At 42.1% G+C, this 21,338-nt stretch overlaps 1 protein-coding gene across 1 annotated transcript in view; it reads right to left on the reverse strand.

Annotated features, from left to right (window-relative positions):
• The window catches only part of grin3a (glutamate receptor, ionotropic, N-methyl-D-aspartate 3A), an 89,801-nt gene that overhangs the window by 39,711 nt on the left and 28,752 nt on the right, over positions 1-21,338 (reverse strand). The window contains exon 3 of the mRNA XM_030065975.1: positions 22-691. Coding sequence (XP_029921835.1) covers positions 22-691 — 670 coding nt within the window. The remainder of the gene's footprint in view (positions 1-21; positions 692-21,338) is intronic.

The following is a 21,338-nucleotide window of genomic DNA, read 5'->3' on the forward strand; positions in this document are numbered from 1 at the left end:
AGAGAGAGAGGCAGCACTGACCAGAATCCCCAGGCTGGTGGAGAAGAAGGGCGAGGTGAAGTCGATGACTTGGCTCCTGGCTGAGTTGATGCTGAAGGACGTGACGGCCAGGTGGGCGGCGCCGCTGAGCAGGTCGCCCACCAGCCCCGTCCAGCGCCCGTTCTTGAACCCGCCGTACTTCCCGTCGCCGACGATGTACAGGTCGAAGGTGAAGCCCATGTCCTCCGCCAGCTTCTCCAGCAGGTCGATGCAGTAACCGTAGCAACACTTCTTCAGCTCCGTGGGGACCGTGCCGTTCGGCCCGCCCAGGTTCTGGAAGAGCGCCTCCAGCACCGAGGACTCGTTGGTGAGCGGGTCGAGGCACAGCTGGCCGGCGGGGCACAGCCCGTCCCCGTCCACCTCCCGGGTGAACACGAACGGATGCTCCACCAGCGTCACCACCCGCATGTGCAGCCGGGTGGGCCGCCGCCAGTCGCCGCCGCCTCCAGACCCATGATGGCTTGGCCAGACGCCCTGGTCCATCAGAACCTTCCCCCGTCGCCAGCGTCCCAGGCGGGTCCAGGTTGGCTGGCCCAGAGGGTCCAGCTGGAGGGACCAGATGTAGTGATGCGCCTCAGAGACGATGTTCTGGCTCGGGCCGTCGCTGGACACGAAGCCGCTCTGGCCCTCGAATGTCGTGTTGGATAGAAATCTGAGGGGAGACGGGGAGGACAGAGCGGAGAGGAAGGAGTTGACAGGAGGAGAGAGAGAGAGGGGAGAGAGTGTGAGGAGGGCAGAAGACAGAGGAGAAAGAGAGAAGAGAGACGAGTCATTTTTTCTCTCTATAATTAATCTATAATCTGCATCTCAAACAAAGCAATGCAAGCGGTCTCTTTATGCACAAAATCAAAATATCACAGCATCTTTGATCAAATACCCCAATATCATCAGTGTGGCTTTATGCTTTTATAAGATATTTACACACAAGAGATTTTTTGCTGAACAATAATTAGTAATGTGGATATGACGACAGCTTCAACTGCATCACTTTGGTTTAGTGCAACCTTTAAAACCAGGAAAAGACGTCACTTATATCCATATCGCCATATTACGATATCTAAAATCCCAGATGATAGCACCGTTTTTACTTTCCTTTCTTCTGATTTCCCCTTTTCCTCTTTTGTTTTCCTCTTGATTTTACCTTTTCCCTAAGCCCTCAGTAAACTCTGGTTTTAAAGGTGCCGTTTAAATAAAGCTTATTATTCTTACGACGATATCGATCTGGCAATATAACCCACGGTCCTAAGTCAGTCTAATAAAAATTAGAAATATATCTGACAATCTGAAGGGATGAGGTTTGCATAAGACTCGGTGCCCCTGGTTTATTTTCCGCGGCTTGTGCATCGCCTCAGATTGATCTCTCTGTATGTATCTCATGCAGACAGACACAAAGCACAAAGCCTTATTTCAGTGAGAGAGACCCCGAGGGACGTTCAAAACTATGCAAATGATCTGTAAACTGCAGAGCTTTCAAAAGACTCTTCTGTTGGCTTGCTGTTTTGTCCGTTTGCCATGAAGAATATTAATTTTTCCAGACAGTTTGGGGATTTTTTTTTTTTTTTGCCAGGGACTCACATGTTACCCTTGGTTAGTTTGTACAGAAATCCCCATTTAATGGTGTAACAGCAGCACCGGAGAGGTGTGTTATCTGGGTGGCCTCAGTGGCCATTTAGAAAGAGGTGCCTGTGTGTGTGTGTGTGTGTGTGTATGTGTGTGTGTGTGTGTGTGTGTGTGACAGCATAAGATGGATCACGGTCCAGTGATCACGCCATCTCTCTCAGTGAGCCATGCTGTCTGAGGGTGTCAGATACCAGAGCAGACACACACACACACACACACACACAAGACACACACACAAACAAGGGTACACCAATACATGCACACACAGAAACACCGCACACACACACACATACATTGCATTGGGTGTGTTTGGATGTAATAAAAAACGTGGTGAACGCACGGCGCTGTGATGTGCCTGCAGGAGTTTCTAACGTGACCTTTTCCGGAAAACATCTCTCTTTTGTGTCGCTTTGCTCTCCGCCAACTTTCCCGGTGTCACCTTGTCTGCTTCGCCACGTCTTCCACAGGTGTTGAGCCGAGCCGACAGCTCCACCAGTCTGCAGTGAAGGTCAGAGGCTGCGCGGCGCCTTGTAAATGTTAAGCTACCTGGTAATTGTCTTGTTGAGTGCCGGCATCAAAGCGGAGATGACAACGCTGCCGCACGCCGCCACAACGCTGGGAGCCAAGCAGACTGTTAGCATCCAGGTGCCGCATGTTAAATGTACGGCGGGATATTAGGGCCATTTGAAGGGAGGCAAAAAATATGGAGGCAGGAGTTGGGGTTCCGAGAAAAAAACTCTGATATTATAAAGTCACAAATTTGTGAGAAGACACCACAGAAATTCTCTGATTATAGTCGTAAATGTATGAGAAAAGACATCTCTTCGAACACTTGTCGGGTCAAAAGGTATGGCTGGATTCAGCAGAAGATGCCAAGCTCTTTGATGGTTTATATGTGTACCTCCACCTTCCACCTCCAGGAGCTTTCCTGACCTCCCATTCTAAATCCATAGGCATTAATATGGAGTTGGTCCCCCTTTGCATCTCTTAGATTAGCTCAAGCTAAGATGTTGGAGTGTGTCTGTGGGAGTTTCTGCCCGTTCATCCAGAAAAGCCTTTGTGAGCTCAGACTCTGATGTTGGACCAGAGGGCCCGGCTCACAGTCTCTGTTCTAGTTGATCCCAAAGGTGCTGGATGGGGTTGAGGTCGGGGCTCTGTGCGGGCCGCTCAAGTTCTTCCACCCCAAACTCAGCCGGCCACGCCTTTATGGAGCTGCTCTGTGCACTGGGGCTCAGTCATGCTGGGACAGGAAAGGGCCTTCCTTCCCCAAACTGGTCCCACAGAGCTGGAAGCAGAGAATTGTCCAAAATGTGTCGGTGAGCTGAAGCGTTCAGATTTCCCTTCAGTGGAGCTGAGGGGCCGAGGCCGAGCCCACAAACACCAGCCCACAGCGTGACCCCTCCTCCAGCAAACTGCACAGTCGGCACAATGCGCTCAGGCAGGGAACGTTCTCCTGGAGGCGGGGAACGTTCTCCTGGAGGCGGGGGACGTTCTCCTGGCGTTCCCCAAACCCAGACTCGTCCATCAGACCGCCACATGGAGACGCCTGATTGGTCGCTCCACAGAACACGTTTCTGCCGCTCCAGAGTCCGGCGGCGGCGTGGCTTTACGCTGCTCCGTCCGCCGCTCGGCGTCGTGCTCGGTGATGTGAGGCTGGCGTGCGGCTGCTCGGCGTCGTGCTCGGTGATGTGAGGCTGGCGTGCGGCCGCTCGGCCATGAAGCTCCCGGCGCTCAGTTTCTGTGCTGATGTTGATGCCAGAGGAGGTTTGGAGCTCTGCAGGTACTGAGGCGGCAGAGCGTCGGACTCTTTTACGCACTATGAGCCTCGGCGCTCGGCGACCCCGCTCTGTAACTTTACATGGTGCCGCCCCCTGGTGGCCGAGTCGCTGTGGTTCCTAAACGCTTCCACTTTGCAGTAATCCCACTTCCAGCTGATGGTGGAATATCTAGGAGGGAAGAAGCTTCAGCAGCTGACTTGTTGCAGCAGTGGCTTCCTGTTCCATCACTATTCCAGCAGCACCTGGAACTCAGTGAGCTCTTTAGAACCAGACGCTCTGTCACTGATGTTGGTGAAGGCAGACTGCATGGCTGCTGCTGGAGGTTACACACCTGTGGGGACGGGACTGAATCAAACACCTTGAAGTCACGGATTAAGAGCTGTGGCCCAGTGTTTTTGTCCATACAGTGTGTATACCACCAAAACACTCAGCGTCTTCTGCTGCATCCAGCCACACCAAAGATCAAGCAAACTGACAAACAGTGCAGAGCGATGAATTTACTGTCCCTCCCTGGTGGGTGTGGTCTTCAGCGTATGATGCGTTGCATTCTGTCTCTATCAAGCACCATTTGACTCCAGGTGAGGGGAGGCTGATGCCACCTGGGTTTGAGTGGCAGTAACTCCAGAGTTCATCCCTGATTGGCCACAGGCAGCAGATGACCGGGTATGAATTATTGTCTTTAGTGTATATATTTAGTGTATTTAGTCTCTATTGTATATACTTCTTAATTTTAATTTTAATTTTATTTTATGTTTTTTATTGATGATGCTGCTGTAACGTGGGAATTTCCCAGTTTGGGATCAATAAAGTATACCTATCTATCTATCTATCTATCTATCTATCTATCTATGAAAGGTTTCAGAAAGACAGTAAAGCAGTTTTTTTTTCACTCTCCAAGAAAATGGAAGCAGACCAGTGTTTTGTGTTTTAATTCTCTAAAGTGATAGATGACTGATAGTGACAGATCTAATGAAATTGTATGTTTTTGTTTTTGTGGCCGGTGTGAATACATTTTTTTTTTTTCCATCTGAAAGATCAACGTCTGCATGCTCTCACACAGACCAACCATCCTCAAGTACAGCCACATCATGGGAATTTATATTCCTTTTTTGTTTATGCACATACACAGTCAAAGATGAGCCATGGATGCACTCATGAATACACAGCCTTCAGTCTCAGCTTCAGACGAGCTGAGCTGAGAAAACGCCTCACAACTGGTCTCGGTCCCGTTTGGCTCCCATCACCAGAGACTCACTGAAATCCTTCCAGTCAGGCCAGTTTGTGATTGAACTGACACACACATACATACACACACACACACACACACACACACACACACACACACTGCACAGGCCTTAAGGGTCCTGTAGTGCAACTGCTCTTGCCGACTCTTCAAATTGATTCAAATAAACTTTTAACTAAAGCAAAAAATCAGTACCACCGAGCTTCACGACTGCAATATTTCTCCTCATACTTTATCTGTTCTCTACTCCCCTGTATCGATATGAAGTTTATATCAATTTTATTTTGATGTGATGTTGTGACTGTGATGCTATGATGTATATTTTAGTGCACTGTGTTAACTTCTGTTTGAATATACTGTAATTTAAAAGTAAGTCTTTATGTTTTATCAGACTGCCCAGCTGTAATTACACAGTAGGTTTTATGTTAAGCTCTAGTTTTACATTTCAGTCACTTCTATACATTATTACTGCAATATATTGTGATACAGATCATAGCATGTCCCTTGTTTTGTGATGCATTGCGAGGGTCTTGTCGATACTCGCCTATTTTAACTCAGTGTCGCTGCCGGGTGAAAACCTTGTACCTCCGATTTTAGTGGTTGACGTGTTTCAGCTTAATTTGAGTTTTTGCTCTACGGGCCCAGACAGCTCCACGACCCTCAGGGTTATGAGACTTTTACAAAAGGAATTAAATAAACTGAAAAATGTGCAGTCGTCAACCAAGTGATAAGACTGTTTTCTGTAGTTTCCGAAAAGTTGAGCTTATGAACATACAAGGTTTTTGGTTGGTCGGCAGTGTTAACTCAAATTCACTTGAACATTAAGTATCCAGCCATATGTGTCTATAGTTAAACATCATAGGATAAACTTTGATAATGATACACTTTTTAATGTGATTTAATTCAATCAAGTTTGGGTCCCTGTCACCACCAGGTGGCGCTGATTACTCGTGTTTGTGTATGTGTAATCGTAGGCACACCTCTGCATGAATTGGATAAGCTGATGAACATCCACCTTGGACTGAAATGTTGTTTTTGTGTAATTTAATAAAGTAATGTGGGACCGATAAACAAGAGTTGCGAGCCTTTACTTAAAACAAAAACAAAAAACAAAAAACAAAAACAAAAAAAACTTATTTAACAAAATACTGTGAAGAACTTTATTGTTATGCTGAAGCAGATTATATTTGAAACCAGAATCTTACAAAGTGAATGATATTGGACCTTCAAAACTCTATAGGGGAGAGTGGGGTAATTTGTGCCAAGGGGCAAGTAGTGCCACCCCTGTTATCTAGAAAACCATAGAAGAAGTTGGTCATGTGACCACATATTTTTGAAGAGGCATCCATTTCACTCATCCTGCAAAGAAGGGAGACACATGGCTTGAGAGGTAAGCACATTTAAGTTCAAAAAACATTTTTTTGCCCTCCAAAGTAAAATTTCCATGATCAAGGTTTTTTGATTGCTGTGTTTGAACAATTATAGAAAACTTTGAAAACAGTTCACACAGGTTTTAGTACTTTAGTAAGCTACACCATGAGTCTATACAGTTAGCATGATGTTAGCTCAAAACAGCTGGGGGATGCATTTTTTTCAAAATGGTGGGCTTGGGGTAATTTGTGCCAAAGGGCCTTGGGGTAAATTGTGCCAGTGGCACAACTTATACTATATATTACTTTCTTGTATTTTATTGTTATTGTACATTGTCTTCTTACCTTTGATCACTAAAACTATTCAGATTCAGATGCAGATGATTTGCAGGTGCTCATTTTGGAAGTTTTATTTTGTTCTGGGTATGTGTTCATGTGGCTCTAGGCCTTGTTATAGAAAAGTGGCCTGTGATCTTGTTAAAATAATAAATAAATGTTAAATAAATAATTTTGTATTGAATTTGTTTTGCTTTTATGTAGCATTATCATTTGTGAGGTTAAAATGATCTGTTTTACTTCAATTATCAATGGCACAATTTACCCCAGTGTATTCTCTCTAATGGCACAATTTACCCCGCACCGGGGCAAGTTGTGCCACAAAACCACTTTTTTTTCAAAAGCTATATTTCTCAAACAGTTTATATAAGATCCAAAGTGATTGTTCCCAGGGATGCACAACATCCTAAACTATATGTGCATATTTTAGTTGGAGGCATTACTGTAATCCCCTTGCTTTAAAGGCACTTTAAGTAAAAATTGGCACTATTTACCCCACTCTCCCCTAATGGTGTTCTGGTGACGCTGTGCTGTGTTGTGTGTCATCTTTTGTCTCTCTTCCCCTCTATTTGTCCAGTAAAGGGTAAAAAATCCCAACTAGTAATTTTTAACTACTTAACAAATTTACTTTAAAACAGTATGGCGTGCTTTCACAGCAGATTAGAGATGCTGCTGGCCACCACGCTGATGAATCTGTTGGTTGAAAGAAACGAGACGTTCGCTGATCTTCACAGCGTCATTCAGAGCCCGAGCCTCGCCGCCTCCACACCTGGAGCTGCAAGTGCACTTCCTCCGCTGCGAATCAAAGCCACGATCTAACATTCTGCACAATGCGACGTGATGCATTTCCGCTCCGTGAAAAGCAAAAATGATGGCCTTTGGAGCCGAGGAGCAGCGGTGGTATTTTAAACTGAAGAGTGACGTTTATGTGAATCACATCAATTACTCGCCGGCGCCGACTCGCTTGTCTCGTGTGCCTCTTGTGCTCCAGTTCTCATGGAAACTGTGAGCCGACTGAGAGAGTCTGAGCCGGGCCGGAGACATCAGCGTGATGCCGCCTTTTACCTCCACGTCACTGACCACACAAACAAAGGTAAGGAGGGGGAAAAAAAACCCAACAAGTACGAGCTGAATGGAGGATGAGAGCAGCTTGGGCACAAAAGCTCTGCAGCCTGTCTTTCAGAAACACACAGCCTTTTTCTCCCTGCAGCCCCAAATAATAAAATTGTAAATTTTCCACATAATAATGTTGAATAACTTGCTTGAGAACAGTAAGGTGCTGTGGGGGATGTGATGTAAGAGACTTCCTCTCAGGAAGCAGAATGGCAAGAAAACACGGTCTTATAGATGAATTACAGTGTTTATCTAATTTAAATCATAATTAAAAAAAACATGCTATGTTAATATATGAATACATTAATGTGCATGGACCTTTAAAAAAAACCTGTGTTATTGTTTGGCTATACGTTTGTAAAAAGTCCTATTTATTGTTTATATATATATTTTATATTTATTATACATATACTACTTATATACATAGGCTGTTTATTTATATTTATTATATATATACTATTTATATTTACATATGCTGTTTACATTTATTTATATATACTGCTTATAGTTATACATACTGTTTATATTCACACATATTGTTTATATATACTGTTTATACTTATATTCTGTATTCTATATATACTTATATTCTATATTTACACTTCTTTTTTTTTACCTTGCTTTATTTATTTATTTATTTAGGCGTATACCGGGACCTGAGTGCTAATTTCGTACCACTAGCATGTAAATGTGAGCTGGTATGACAATAAAGTTCCTTGAATCCTTGAATCCTAATGTTCTGCAAGCATGGGCGACTTTTCAGGGAAAAAAGGTGATTTTATGGACCTGTAGCACTGATCAATGTTTTTTTTTTTTTTTTTTTTTTTTTTTTTTTTCCATCAGTGTATGAACTAATATTCACAGGAAATGGAAGAGAGCAGCCCAGTTGCGCTCCTTCACACAGTGAGCACAGTGACCTGGACCGCACAAACGAGAAATGTTCTGAGAAAGTTTATTAGTGGAAAAATTTTAATGTTCCTACTATTTTTCATTAAATAAATGTTATGGAAAGTCATCATTTTCCTGCATGTTTTGCTGCCCCTTATCTCACAGCGCTGCTTTGAGGCAACAAAATAACTCGGTGCTGTGGTGTGCAAGTGTAAGAAAAAAAAAAAAAAAAAAAATCATTGATACTTTATCAGGGGTCCCAAAACAGATTTTTTTTTTTTTTTTCCCACGAGAAAACAAATGGCTCATATTCTCATCTGGCATTACTGGAAAACATGCACATGAATATAAAATATAATGCAGCGCTATCAGCTCATCTTTAACACTTTGTTTTTAACTTAAGAGACACAAACGTCTTCAATATGACACCGGCTTTTCAGGAAAACACAAACTTCATTCCTCCTCGTTAGATCCCTCCGTCCGTCCCTGCGGCAAAACACAAAGCGGTTTACTTACAGCAAATAAAACCTCAGAGGGTTTTCTATCTTTATAGCTCAGCTGGGCGGCACATCCAGGGCATTATGGTATATTACATTTGGCTCTGCTGGGCAAGCGTCACTTTGAAAAGATTCCTATCAGGAGGAATTGTCTATGGAGGAAAACACCTGGATGAGATAAGCCGCTGAAATGTGTCCTGGCAGCATCTTATCTGTTGGGACAGGACCCCTGCCCCCTGGAGGTCATCTGTGCATCTGCAGCTTCAGGGGTTACACTGAGTGAACTCTCTCTCTCTCTCTCTCTCTCTCTCCCTCTCTCTCACTATTTTGTTATCACATCTTTCACCACCCCCTCTCACCCCCTACAGCTTTCTCAGTCTGGTGGGCAAACCTTATCAGCGCCTCTCTCTGGCTTAATGGCTTAATGTCTGGCCAGCAACTCGTGTGTGTGTGTGTGTGTGTGTGTGTGTGTGTGTGTGTGTGTGTGTGCGCTCTTAAAAAAAAAAAGAAAAAAAAAAAGAGTTATGTTGGAATAACACACACTGTGTTGTTCCTCCACCTGTCTGGGATGAAGGCGATGGTGGATTCCTGTCAGCTGAAGTCGTGCAAAAACTATCACGTATCAAAAACTCACCAAGCGGCTGTTTTAGATATTTGTATTGATTTTTTTTTTTTTTTTTTTCAGGCAGTTTTGTGTATTTGTATTGATTTTTAATGAAGTGTTTTATGTGCCTTTGTGTTTCCCTTTCCTTGCTGTGAGCTGAATCTCCCCTTGTGGGAAAATATTAAAGCTGCTAAATTCTTATGTATGCAAAGGCAATATTTAAGGGAAACTAATAACTGGCTGGGTGTGTGTGTGTGTGTGTGTGTGTGTGTGTGTGTGGGTGAGAGGGAATAAAAATCAAATATCACAGTATGTTTGCACAAATACTTCCGTTGCGCCAAAATTGATGGATGACTTTTGTTGTTTTCGTGAGATATTTTAAACACGACAGATTTCTGATAAAGAGTATCATCAGTAATGTGGATTTAATGACCAAGCAGGTAGAGACGAATAACAGAACAGCTGCAACGGTCCAAGACGTTCAGAAAATGTCGTCTTATGTCAGACTTATGTCAGATCAACAGTATCTAGTATCATATCACGATATTGATCTATTGCCCAGCCCCAACAACACAGCGGGTTACCTGATATTACAGATTAGACCTTTAATGATGCCAGTTATGTTCTGATGTTAGACAGCGTGCCCCTGGTACACAGAAACAGCTGGGCGTTGCTGTGTTTACAGTTTTTTCATTTTTTTACACAAAATTTTGAAAACAGGGCTCCTTTTTTCTAAACACCAAGCACCACACCCAATCTGCACAAAATGAAATATATCAGCCAAAACCATAAACAAATTGATAAAACTCTTATTTTGTTCTCACGTCACTAACACAGTCTTTCAGTGATTGTACACTATTTCCATCTATTGCATACTACCACAATAAATTCAAAACACATTTGTAATCACCCTTTATTCAGAAATACTGTTTGAGAGCATGGTTATGGGATAATTTAGATGACAAAAATATATTGACAAACCCAATACATTCTTCATGATTACTTTGAGGTATACAGAGAAAGTACACAACGTACCAAGGACTGCACAACACTGATGCTGCAGACTGAAAATATTTATTTCTTACCATATACTCAGTTATAGTAACATGTCAATCAACAAGGAAAATCAGAACCAAATAGTAGTTTTCTTCTCTGCAGACAAACAGGACGCTGAAGGAAGTTGCACTGAGAGTTCAGCCAAATCTCAGCAGAAACACAGCAGACAGTCATTCTTCTTCTTTGTTCAGGTGCTATCACTTCTTCAGGTCCATCTCTACCTCTTCCTCTACCTCCCTCTTCTCCTCATTTTTGTTGAAGACAGGTGAACTCACCTGCTGGCTTTTATACCTACCTGAGTGCTGTATTTTCAATTTAGCACATGTGTGTTTCCACACCAGGTCGACGTGCTTATCCAGTGTGTTCATCAGTGTGGTCACTGACAAGCCAGGGCTTTGTCATGAGGAGGAAACAGCCTCACAATCCTTCTCTGTGTCTGAGGTGTGAAAATGTGTGTAGAGTTTTGCAAATCACTGTGTAATAGTTTGCAAAAAGTGTGAAGCTGAGTCTGTGCTTATTGCTGTGCAACTCTGCACAGGTGTTTTGCTTCTTGTGTGTAAAGATTTGTTAATTGTGTGAAAATTTTCATTTTAGTGTGTAAACAACTGTAAAAAAAACTGTAAGTCGCAGTCCATATTCAACAGTCAGAAATCTGATTGCACGATCTGGAGCATCAAAGCGTTTGATATGTTTTCATTTAGTCCCGTGGCTTTCACACGGCGCGAATCAAAGCGGATCACAGCGTGTAAAACAAGTTTCTCATTACTGGTCAGAGAACAAAGCCTGCAAAGAGCCGAGGCACGGCTCATGATACGGGGGACATCCTTAACCTTGAAATTTGCATATCAAAGGATTAATGGGCAGGACATGAGAAGCTGGTAGGACTACAGGAGGTCAGGGCGTCGCTCTGATGTGCTGGACCTCCCCACAGGCTTCCACAGGCTCCACGTCTTCTCTTGTTACGTCTTCACCTTTGTTGACTGATCTGATGACAGCGAGTCCATGCGCTGTGCTGTGATGTGATGTAGGCTGGTCATTTCCACTGATGCAGATCAGCCGTTGCTGAGGTTACCTTCCTCACAGTTCAAATAAACCTGTCAGAGTTCACTTTGCACTGAATCCGGGATCGCCTCTCTCAAGTGCCTTTGATCAGGGTGTCCGCACCTCGTCAACACAACTCCAGAGGGCGACACTGAGCACTTCAACAGGGCAAAACGAATTAAAATAAGCACAGGTCTATCGGACCATTCCAGAAAATCAGCTCTATAAAAGATGTTTAAAATTTGTTTTTCATAGTGAATTGAGGAAAGTGTTTAGTTGCTGGGTAAAGTTTGCCTGCAGTCATTTATTAAGCTCCTAAAAAACCCTAAAATAACCTCTGTACGCCAATGTTACATATTTAGAAGGGTTTTTTTTCCATGAAAAACAAAGTCTTGCCCTCATTAAAAATACACGGATCTATAAATATGTAAATAGGCCCCGCCCACCTCCTGGCCTGCTGTCACACTGGATCATAACCAGAGCTCTGTTCACACAACCAGGAAGGCCTGACCCACCACCGTCGAGAAAATTATGCTGTATGTGACAATCTGATCATGATTTTTTTTTTTTTTTTTTTTTTTTTTCAGTGAATCTCTTAGTTACACTTGTGCTGTTCACGTGAAGCAGCACTTTCCAGCTGGTCTTGTTGATTTTTTGAAAATAAAACACTAAAAGCGACTGGCAGAGCTTCTGATTGGCTGTGGGGATTTGTGGCTCGGGGTCCGTCTGAATCTCACACACACACACACACACACACACACACACCTACACCTTCAGCAGAGGAGAGTGAAAACACCTCTAGTGACGAACTGGGAGCAGATACAGTCAGTACAGTTAAGGTCACACACTTCAGGAGACAGAAACAGGAGTAAAACACATTTTTGAGCGGACTGAGACTTTAAGAAAATACTCTTTCCTACGTGCTTTGATGAATGAAATCTAGAAACAGTTAGATTAAAACAGCTTTCTTCCTTCTGGTTTACTTTTCCCCCGGGACTATTTTCCCTGGCGGAGGGATCGTTTCAACTCCACCCCCAATTCAACCCATCAAAACCCAACAGTGCTGCTGCTTTTAGGAAAACTCATGTGGAGGACTTTATTCCGCTGATGGAAAACTGGAGTGAAGAAAGTCTGAAGGCTCTGAAAGTTCGTTTTCATATCGTCGTGGAATGAATGGAAACCAGCGGCTGGAGGAAAGGGAGGAGGAATACCACTGCTCGCTTTGGGAGAAGATCAGCAGGAACATGAAGAACCACTGGTGCGGTCTTTTGAGATTCACAGGACATCGGCATTCCTGTGAAACGTTTCCATTTGTCTAAATCTCAGTCCTCTGAAACATCTTCTAGTCCTTGAAGGATCCCTCCTCCTCTGGTCGCTGCGTCGTGGTCGGTGGACTGACCTCAGGAACACCACGCCTGTTCTGTCACGGACTAAAACCGGATCTTATCTTAACATGCGGCGCTCTCCGACCAATCATATCTGCCCTCCCACATCTCCATCCTCAATTTGCTCTCATTAAAAATAAAAATTGCCCTCTCCCACTGTCCGATGTCCTTATTTTTTTTAATCTTTTTAAAATTCTCCCAGCACTTAATCAAAGCACCATGGTCTCTTTCGCCTGGGTCAGAGCGTGGGCCTTACAGTTAAAAACGTGAATGTGCATAATATTTAACGTGTTGAAAGGTCATGGTGTTGGACGTGACACACTGAACGTTTTCAAATACACGGGCGTGCAGTCACATTCAGACTCCACCCTAAACCCTACTGAGCGATAAAGCCAGATGATAAAATTTTCATTGCGCTGATATTCCTCCAGCTGTGGAGCAAGGAGGGGAGGTTGTTAAATGAATATTAAGAAAACACTGCCTGCTTGCATGCATAAATACACTCAGAGGTACAGATATACATAGATAATACTGCACTGGTGCATGGTTTAGATCAGGGACGGGCAACTTTTATGGGGGTAAGGGCCACAAAATCTCTTCCAGGACAATCCAGGACATTGAAAACATATCATCCTGTTCATTTTATATTTGCCCACTTGTCCACATTAAATTAGGAAAAGCCATTAAATATGAAGAAAACAATGTTAATCGTGTATTTAAAGATGTTAAACATTGAATGGAGTCAACTCGACCCTAAAGATCATAGGAGGGTTAAGATCTTTAATGATGACAAGCCTTGCAGAACCAGTGTGTTTTTCATATTTGTCTCGACGGATTCTGTTTTAGTGCCACTTAATGTTATGTTCTTACATCGCTGATACAGTCTGTGGTCGACCTTTGAACGCATGGTTTCCATCCTCAGTTTGTCTTTTGCTGACGGCGTTACATAAGTTACATAAATTACATAAATTACGTACATATATTTACATATATCAACCAATTTACCCTGAGGGATCAGTGATTTTTATTCTGATTCTGTCTCTGACAAATGCCTGCTGGATCAAACTGCCTGGCTCCCCCTAGTGGCCAAAATGAAAGCAGCGACCTTCAAAGTAAATCAGAGTCAAAGTCAATCTTTCATGTTCATATTGTGAAATTCACCTGGGGGCCACAAAATGAAGGTCGCCGGGCTGCCAGGTGCCCAAGTCTGGTTCAGATCCAAGTTTTAAATGGTTTCCATCTGAGACCCAATTTCCCCTCAGAGATCAATAAAGTATTTCTGATTCTGATTCTCAAAAGTTGATGTAGAGGAACTAATCTTCCTGTTAGTTTCTTTACTTTTCTCTTTAACACTTTTTCCTGTTATTTGTACTTACATTTTTCTTTTTGAAAGCAACTTTGTTGTTCACTTTGCTCCAAAAATATGATACATATTCTTTTTACTATAAGGATCATGCACAGTATTGGATTTTTTGTCGATATGCTTTTATTTGCCCATAACTCTTTTGTCTGATTGCCCATGCCGATACTGATATATGCACATCTTTTTTTTTTTTTTTACCGAACTGCAAAGAACATCAAGTCTCTCCTGTAGTGGAATTAATATTTTATTACTATGCCTGCTCTTATTGTGAAGGCCCACTGGCAGATGCAGATGCAAAGATTAAAACGCTTTTCAAAATGTACACATTCACCGAGCAAAATAAGAAAACTGCTTCGAATTGGGTCACCTAAAACATCTCTATAACACTTTCTCTCAGATAAAACTGTAAGATTCATCCTGCTGAAGAGGCTTCAATGATGCTCTGACAACAACCAGGACAAATTTAACGTATTTCCCATATCCACCGATGCTGATATTTCATTTTTAAAACCGATATTGGCTGATATCAATGATGGTTTTGCACAATCATCTTTTAAGCCACAACAGTCAGCTCTGCATGTTGGCAGTGTTTAGCTAGATGTGTGGAAAAATCTGAGCTTCAGCACTGAACTGCACGCCGCGCACTCTCGTTTACCACAGGGTTGTCAAAAGCAAGTGTAGTTTTTCTGCAGTTGGGCGTAATAATGTGTCATAGCATTCTTCTTATTTGGCTGGAAAGTCCTCCTGCCCGTCAGTGTGGCTGTGCTGCCTGTGTTACAGTCTTATCCGGGGCTGTAAATGCGTTCTGACAGGTGAAGTAGCCGGGACGCTTACCTGAAAATCTAAGATCACTTCTTGTTAGCGTCTCTATTTTCACCCTCAGCTCCCCCACATCTCCAGCACACAGCAGCTCAAACCCCCCTGCACCTGTTCTCTGGTTTTATCACGGCCGAGAACATCTGGGCGAATGTCTGGCCAGATTTTGCGTGCGTGTTTTTCGCTCTGCCATGTTGTGGGCTGTTATCATTTAGATTATCTCGTCCGATTCAGTCGAGTCTGTTCACATCGTCTCGCTTCTCCTTGTTTTTTTTTTTTTTTCTTTTGTTTTTTTTCCTCTCTTGTTGTTTGTTTAGAGACGAGATGTTCTTTCAGTCAGTGGGAGGTTTCATCTCACCTGCTCAAAATAGTTACTCTTTTCTCCTCTTTCAGTGCTTTTGCTGTTTTATTTTGTTACCTGTCACCTTCAAATTCACTGGCATTTTTTTTTTAAATTAAATCTATTGGGGTGAATTTGACGCCAGCAATTTATACCTTCTGAAAATAATTATAATAAAAACTTTTATGCCAAGTTTATGTGTCTCTAAGTGCATTTTTGACTCCCTAAATAGTCTTTTAAATAAAATATCACCCTCCCTTACACATCAAACTTCATCTTTTTATGACAGTATGTGGTTGTTCAGACAGTACTTATGATATTTAACCTAATCATGCATTCCTTTGATTAAATATACATTATTATTATTATTTAGTAGGTTGTGCAAACCTGAGACACCATTAAGTCAAATGTTGATTAACAAGTTTTAATGGTGTAAAAATTCATGTTGTTAATAGGAGCAGATAATGAAATGTATGAAAGCAGGAGAAACACAGATTTTAATCAGTTTGTCCATGGAGCGGCTCGGTGGTTTACTGTGCTCTGACTGAAGGGAATTTTTCAGTTATTGAGGAGCGTCACTCACCTGGCCCAGGTGCCGGGCTTTCAACCACAGAATCATATTTTGTTTTTGTATTTTTCTTCTCCCAAATGTCACATGAACTGGACTGGTTCTCACAGCAACAGGAGTCTTATGTTACTACAGGTGTGTTATGTTACTACAGGTGTGGTTGTGTCACTGCAGGTGTGGTTGTGTCACTGCAGGTGTTACTGCAGGTGTAGTTATGTTGCGACAGGTGTTACTACAGGTGTGGTTATGTTACTACAGGTGTGACTACAGCTGTGGTTATGTTACTACAGGTGTAGTTATGTTACTACAGGTGTTACTACAGGTGTGTTATGTTACTACAGGTGTGGTTATGTTACTACAGGTGTAGTTATGTTACTACAGGTGTTACTACAGATGTGTTATGTTACTACAGGTGTAGTTATGTTACTACAGGTGTTACTACAGGTGTGTTATGTTACTACAGGTGTGGTTATGTTACTACAGGTGTGACTACAGGTGTGGTTATGTTACTACAGGTGTGACTACAGGTGTGGTTATGTTATTACAGGTGTGTTATGTTACTACAGGTGTTATTACAGGTGTGTTATGTTACTACAGGTGTGGTTGTGTTACTGCAGGTGTTACCTCAGGTGTGGTTATGTTACTGCAGGTGTTACTACAGGTGTGGTTATGTTACTACAGGTGTGACTACAGGTGTGGTTGTGTCACTGCAGGTGTTATTACAGGTGTGGTTATGTTGCTACAGGTGTTACTACAGGTGTGGTTATGTTATTACAGGTGTGTTATGTTACTACAGGTGTTACTACAGGTGTGTTATGTTATTACAGGTGTGGTTATGATACTAAAGGTGTGGTTGTGTTACTGCAGGTGTTACCTCAGGTGTGGTTATGTTACTGCAGGTATTACTAAAGGTGTGGTTATGTTGCTACAGGTGTTACCACAGGTGTGTTATGCTACTACAGGTGTTACTAAAAGTGTGGTTATGTTGCTACAGGTGTTACGACAGGTGTAGTTATGTTGCTTCGGGTGTTACTACAGGTGTGTTATGTTGCTACAGGTGTTACTACAGGTGTGTTATGTTACTCCTTCTCTTGTGTTAGGGTCGGTAGCGACCCGTTTGAATTTTTAAATAATTAAAAACACTATATAGATATTTTTTATTGCATCAAGACTCCTTGACTTTGTCAGAAACATCAATTTAACCCCCCCAAAAAAATTATTAATTTTTTTTTGAATTATAAAATGCTCTGGTTAAAATACTGACCTTACTTGTGTTAGGGTCGGTTTTGACCCGGTTATAATTTAAGACTATAAAACAATAATAAGTGCCAAAACTGAAATCTTATTCACACTGTCAGCCAACAGCCCACAGCCTGGCCCTCCCCCAACCACTTCAGCCTGCCCAGGACAGCTGCAGGAGTGTCAGGCCACCACAGTTTACAGCTGGTGTCAGGTTACACACCAGGCTGTAAGACACTGTAAAAAAGCTCTGCATCACTTATTTGCTGAGAATGAGTCAGAGCACATATCAATACAGATGAGCATTCAGCTCAGTTAGTTTTTACAGACACCACCACTGCTTTTTCCTACTGATAAGTAAATAAATAAATAAATACATAAATAAATAAATAAATAAATGAAATAAATAAATAAATGAATGAATAAATAAATAAATAAATAAATAAATATGCTGGAATGTGATACTTATCTCCAGTCTTCACCCACTCTACTGATCTCCAGTCTTAACCCACTCTTCACCCAGTCTTCAAGAGGTACAAGTCCCCCCCAATGTTCAGGCACTCCAAAAATGCCTCCCCCCATCCCCCACCCCCCCAAAATATTGCCAGAATATATTAGCAATTCAGTCTTCAAGATTTCCAAAATGTCTGCCCCCACCAATACCCAAAATGGTGGAGTTTGCAGTGACTTTATCTACATTTACATCCAACGCGCGTGAGCACCCCCTGCTGGCAGCCCTGTAAATATATACAAAATAGATGTTATTTTAGTTAATAATATTAAAATAATAATAATAAAAATTATGAACATTTTAGAGATGTGTTCTAATACCCCTCAGTAATAGTTAGGTAGCATAACAACCTTTTATTTATCTATATAATTCTCTTGGGATTTTTTTGCAATTTTTTAATATTGAAAGCAAGGGGTATGTGTCAAAAGAAAGGCCCACAAAGGGGCACTAGAAAAATATTAAAACCAATCTTTTCATGGATAAGGAAGCCTAACAAGGTAACCAAGAGATAAGAAACACATTGGATGAAAAATAATTGTTTTTTGTTGGTATTTTATGGCTGATTTAAAACACGGGTCAAAACCGACCCTAACACCGGGGGTGTTACCATGAAATCAACACAAGAGCAAGGTTAAGTTGCTACAGGTATTACTACAGGTGTGGTTATGTTACTACAGGTGTGTTATGTTACTACAGGTGTGTTATGTTACTACAGGTGTGCTCTGTCAGGTGAGGGCTCTAAAGCAGTGGAAGTTTTTTTTGCAGATTATAAATGTCATGTTCTAGTTCCTCAGTGTCCAAAACAACTGAAACAAATGTGAGTAAAATGTTGATATTTATTCAGCTAAAACAGCCTGGAGGTCAGACAGACCCCACAGAAACACTGATGTGCACAAAATGTGCACAGGACATTGAAAACACTTCATCATGTTCATTTTATGTTTACCCACTCGTCCCCATTAAATTAGGAAACATCATTAAATGTGAAGCAAAAATGTTGCTAATCGTGTATTTAGAGACGTTAAACACTGAAGGGGCTCAGATTTGAACCCTAAAGACAACAGGGGGGTCAATTCAAGGAAATGGTCTATGCATTTAATGAGAGTGTTTGAGTTTCCAGCAGCACCTCTTTTGGATTGATTTGACTTGGTCCAGATGTTGTGAAACTTTTTGAGCACCATTTCATATGAAGCAAAAAAAAAAAAAAAAAAGAAAAAAAAAGAAAAGAAAAGAAAAGAAAGCAGAAATAAAAACAATGCTAACCATGTATTTAGAGACTTTAAATACTGAAGGGGGCCAGATTTGACCTCCTGAGTTTTGATCACACTGCTTTGGTTTTAGTTCAGTTTCTATTCAAAAAACACAAAACAGATTTGGGTGCTGGTAAGCTTTTTGAACGGGATCCTGTTCTGTAACCCTGTTCGATCCCTCACCTGCCACCTGCCACCTCCACCTGCCTGCTGCCTTCTCTCCGCTGCTGCTGCTGTTTGATGACAAACACCTGCATATTTTGTCAGCCCTTCCCTCTTGTGGCTGGCTGATTGCTTGGCCTGGGACGCCGCTGCAGCCATAACTCCCTCCCCTGTCGCTCCAGCTGCCATTCGCTGTCTGTGTTCATCACTTCCTCACCTAACAGCACCTCCTCTGCTGCTCCTGCGCCTCCACCCCGCTGGTCTGACTGCTTCTCATGTGTGTCTGCAACAGAAGATCTCGATCCTTTCGACTGACCCTCCATAAAACAAACGGATGAGCCGCACAAATGTGGATGAGTGAAGTGCAACTGCAGATTATTTTTCTGCCTCTTTTCATGGTTGTTTTCCCCCTGATCTGATTCTGTGTTAATTATTAGAGCATGCCTACGGGCTACAAATATTCATTACCTCAGAGAGAAAACATATTTAACACATGATTTACAGACCTAAAACATGATAATTTTATTTGTATATTAATAATCTGGTGCAATCACGGTGCGGCTCCCTGGAGAGGCCTCGACCTGCAGCTAGAAAAACACCGGCGAGCCTCTGCTGCTCGTCTGTCACGTTTTTTATTTTTTTTTATTTTTTATTTTTTTCTGGCTTCTCTGGTGACAACAGCTCCCTTCAGGTCAGCTCATCAACCTTGCACCTGGCTCGGCATAATAAAGTGCCAGTGCATCTGTTGAAAATTAAGACAAATGTCTGGTGTCCTAACTTATAAAAACAAAAACAAAACAAAACAAAACAAAAAACCAAACAAACCCTGGTATATTATTTTGAGGCATGTACCTGGTTTAACATCTGTTCAGCTCAGGGATCTTTGTTTACCACCTGTATTCCACCTGATTTGACTGTTATCACGCCGTTGATTGGACATTACCAGTCATAATCCCCCCACAGGTTTGGGTTAGCTGGTCCCTACTGCACCTTCTAGTGGCTCAGAAGCTGCTATCATCTATTCCTATCATCAGTCTGTCTCAACCAATCAGATGGGGCCCTACGTACCGTGATGTAGCATAAACACCAACACATTCGATTGTGCGAGGAGGCGGATGTGGTGGTGGATGGGTGAGTCACATGGACCTTCACTGCAGATTTTTAGGTAGCTAATGTTAGCATTGCAGTTTCCTAACCTTTACCATCACAACAAAACCCTTTCCTAACTTTAACCCTCTGAACCCCAAGCAGTTTTTGGGTGTTTTCTGCTCCCCTCACATTTTGCCTCACTGTGGGCTTGTTTTTCACTGCAATTACAAGTGCTGCACCTCTATGGAAACAGCACAGCTGTGGCTATCACCTGAAGCCATTCAAAAATGTCTTTCACACAGTATGAAAGAGTTATAGTGCCATAAATTATAAAAATATAAAAAAGGCAAACTGATTTTTTTTTTTTTTTTTTTTAATTTATTTTACAAAAATCGAGAAACATTGGAATAAATGTACAGAACATTTTTTCAGGTGCCCACAAGTGTCACTGATCCAGGAAAAAAAAGTAGGGCTTCACATGATTTATTTCCTGAAATATTAACATTTTTCCAACCTCTTTAAACTTAGGCGTTTTTACTGCCTTGTGCCCTTCCATGTTACTACTGTTGCCTACACACTGAAATTCAGAGAATTTTTGTCGCGCAACTGTTGGGCTCACCTGAATCAATCAAGATGTCTCAGATCCGCCGGAGACCGCAGAATTTTCTGTTTTTTGGATGATCTGGATTGAGTAAACAACTATTTTTTTTGGCGAATTGTTGAATGAAGCATGTATAATAAAATGATTCGAATGAAAAATCAATTTTTTAGGCTTAGTTTCGTCCTTTTTTCTACCGCTAAACGGAAGTCGGACATGTTGCATTCAGGGACCATCGGAAAATTTAAATTCCGATGAAAAAATAGTTTTTTAAAGCTTCCAGCTATGATAATTGATTGAATTTTGGCGATTTTTTAAAAAATACATGTCTTTCTATCCCGCCGGTGGGTTTGGGGTTCAGGGGGTTAACCAGGTAGCTAACAAAAGCTGATGAAAGTAGCTAAAGGTAATGAGACCTGGGATCGAGTCCCA

This window comes from Myripristis murdjan, chromosome 12, assembly GCF_902150065.1.
Source record: "Myripristis murdjan chromosome 12, fMyrMur1.1, whole genome shotgun sequence".
Classification (NCBI taxonomy): domain Eukaryota; kingdom Metazoa; phylum Chordata; class Actinopteri; order Holocentriformes; family Holocentridae; genus Myripristis; species Myripristis murdjan.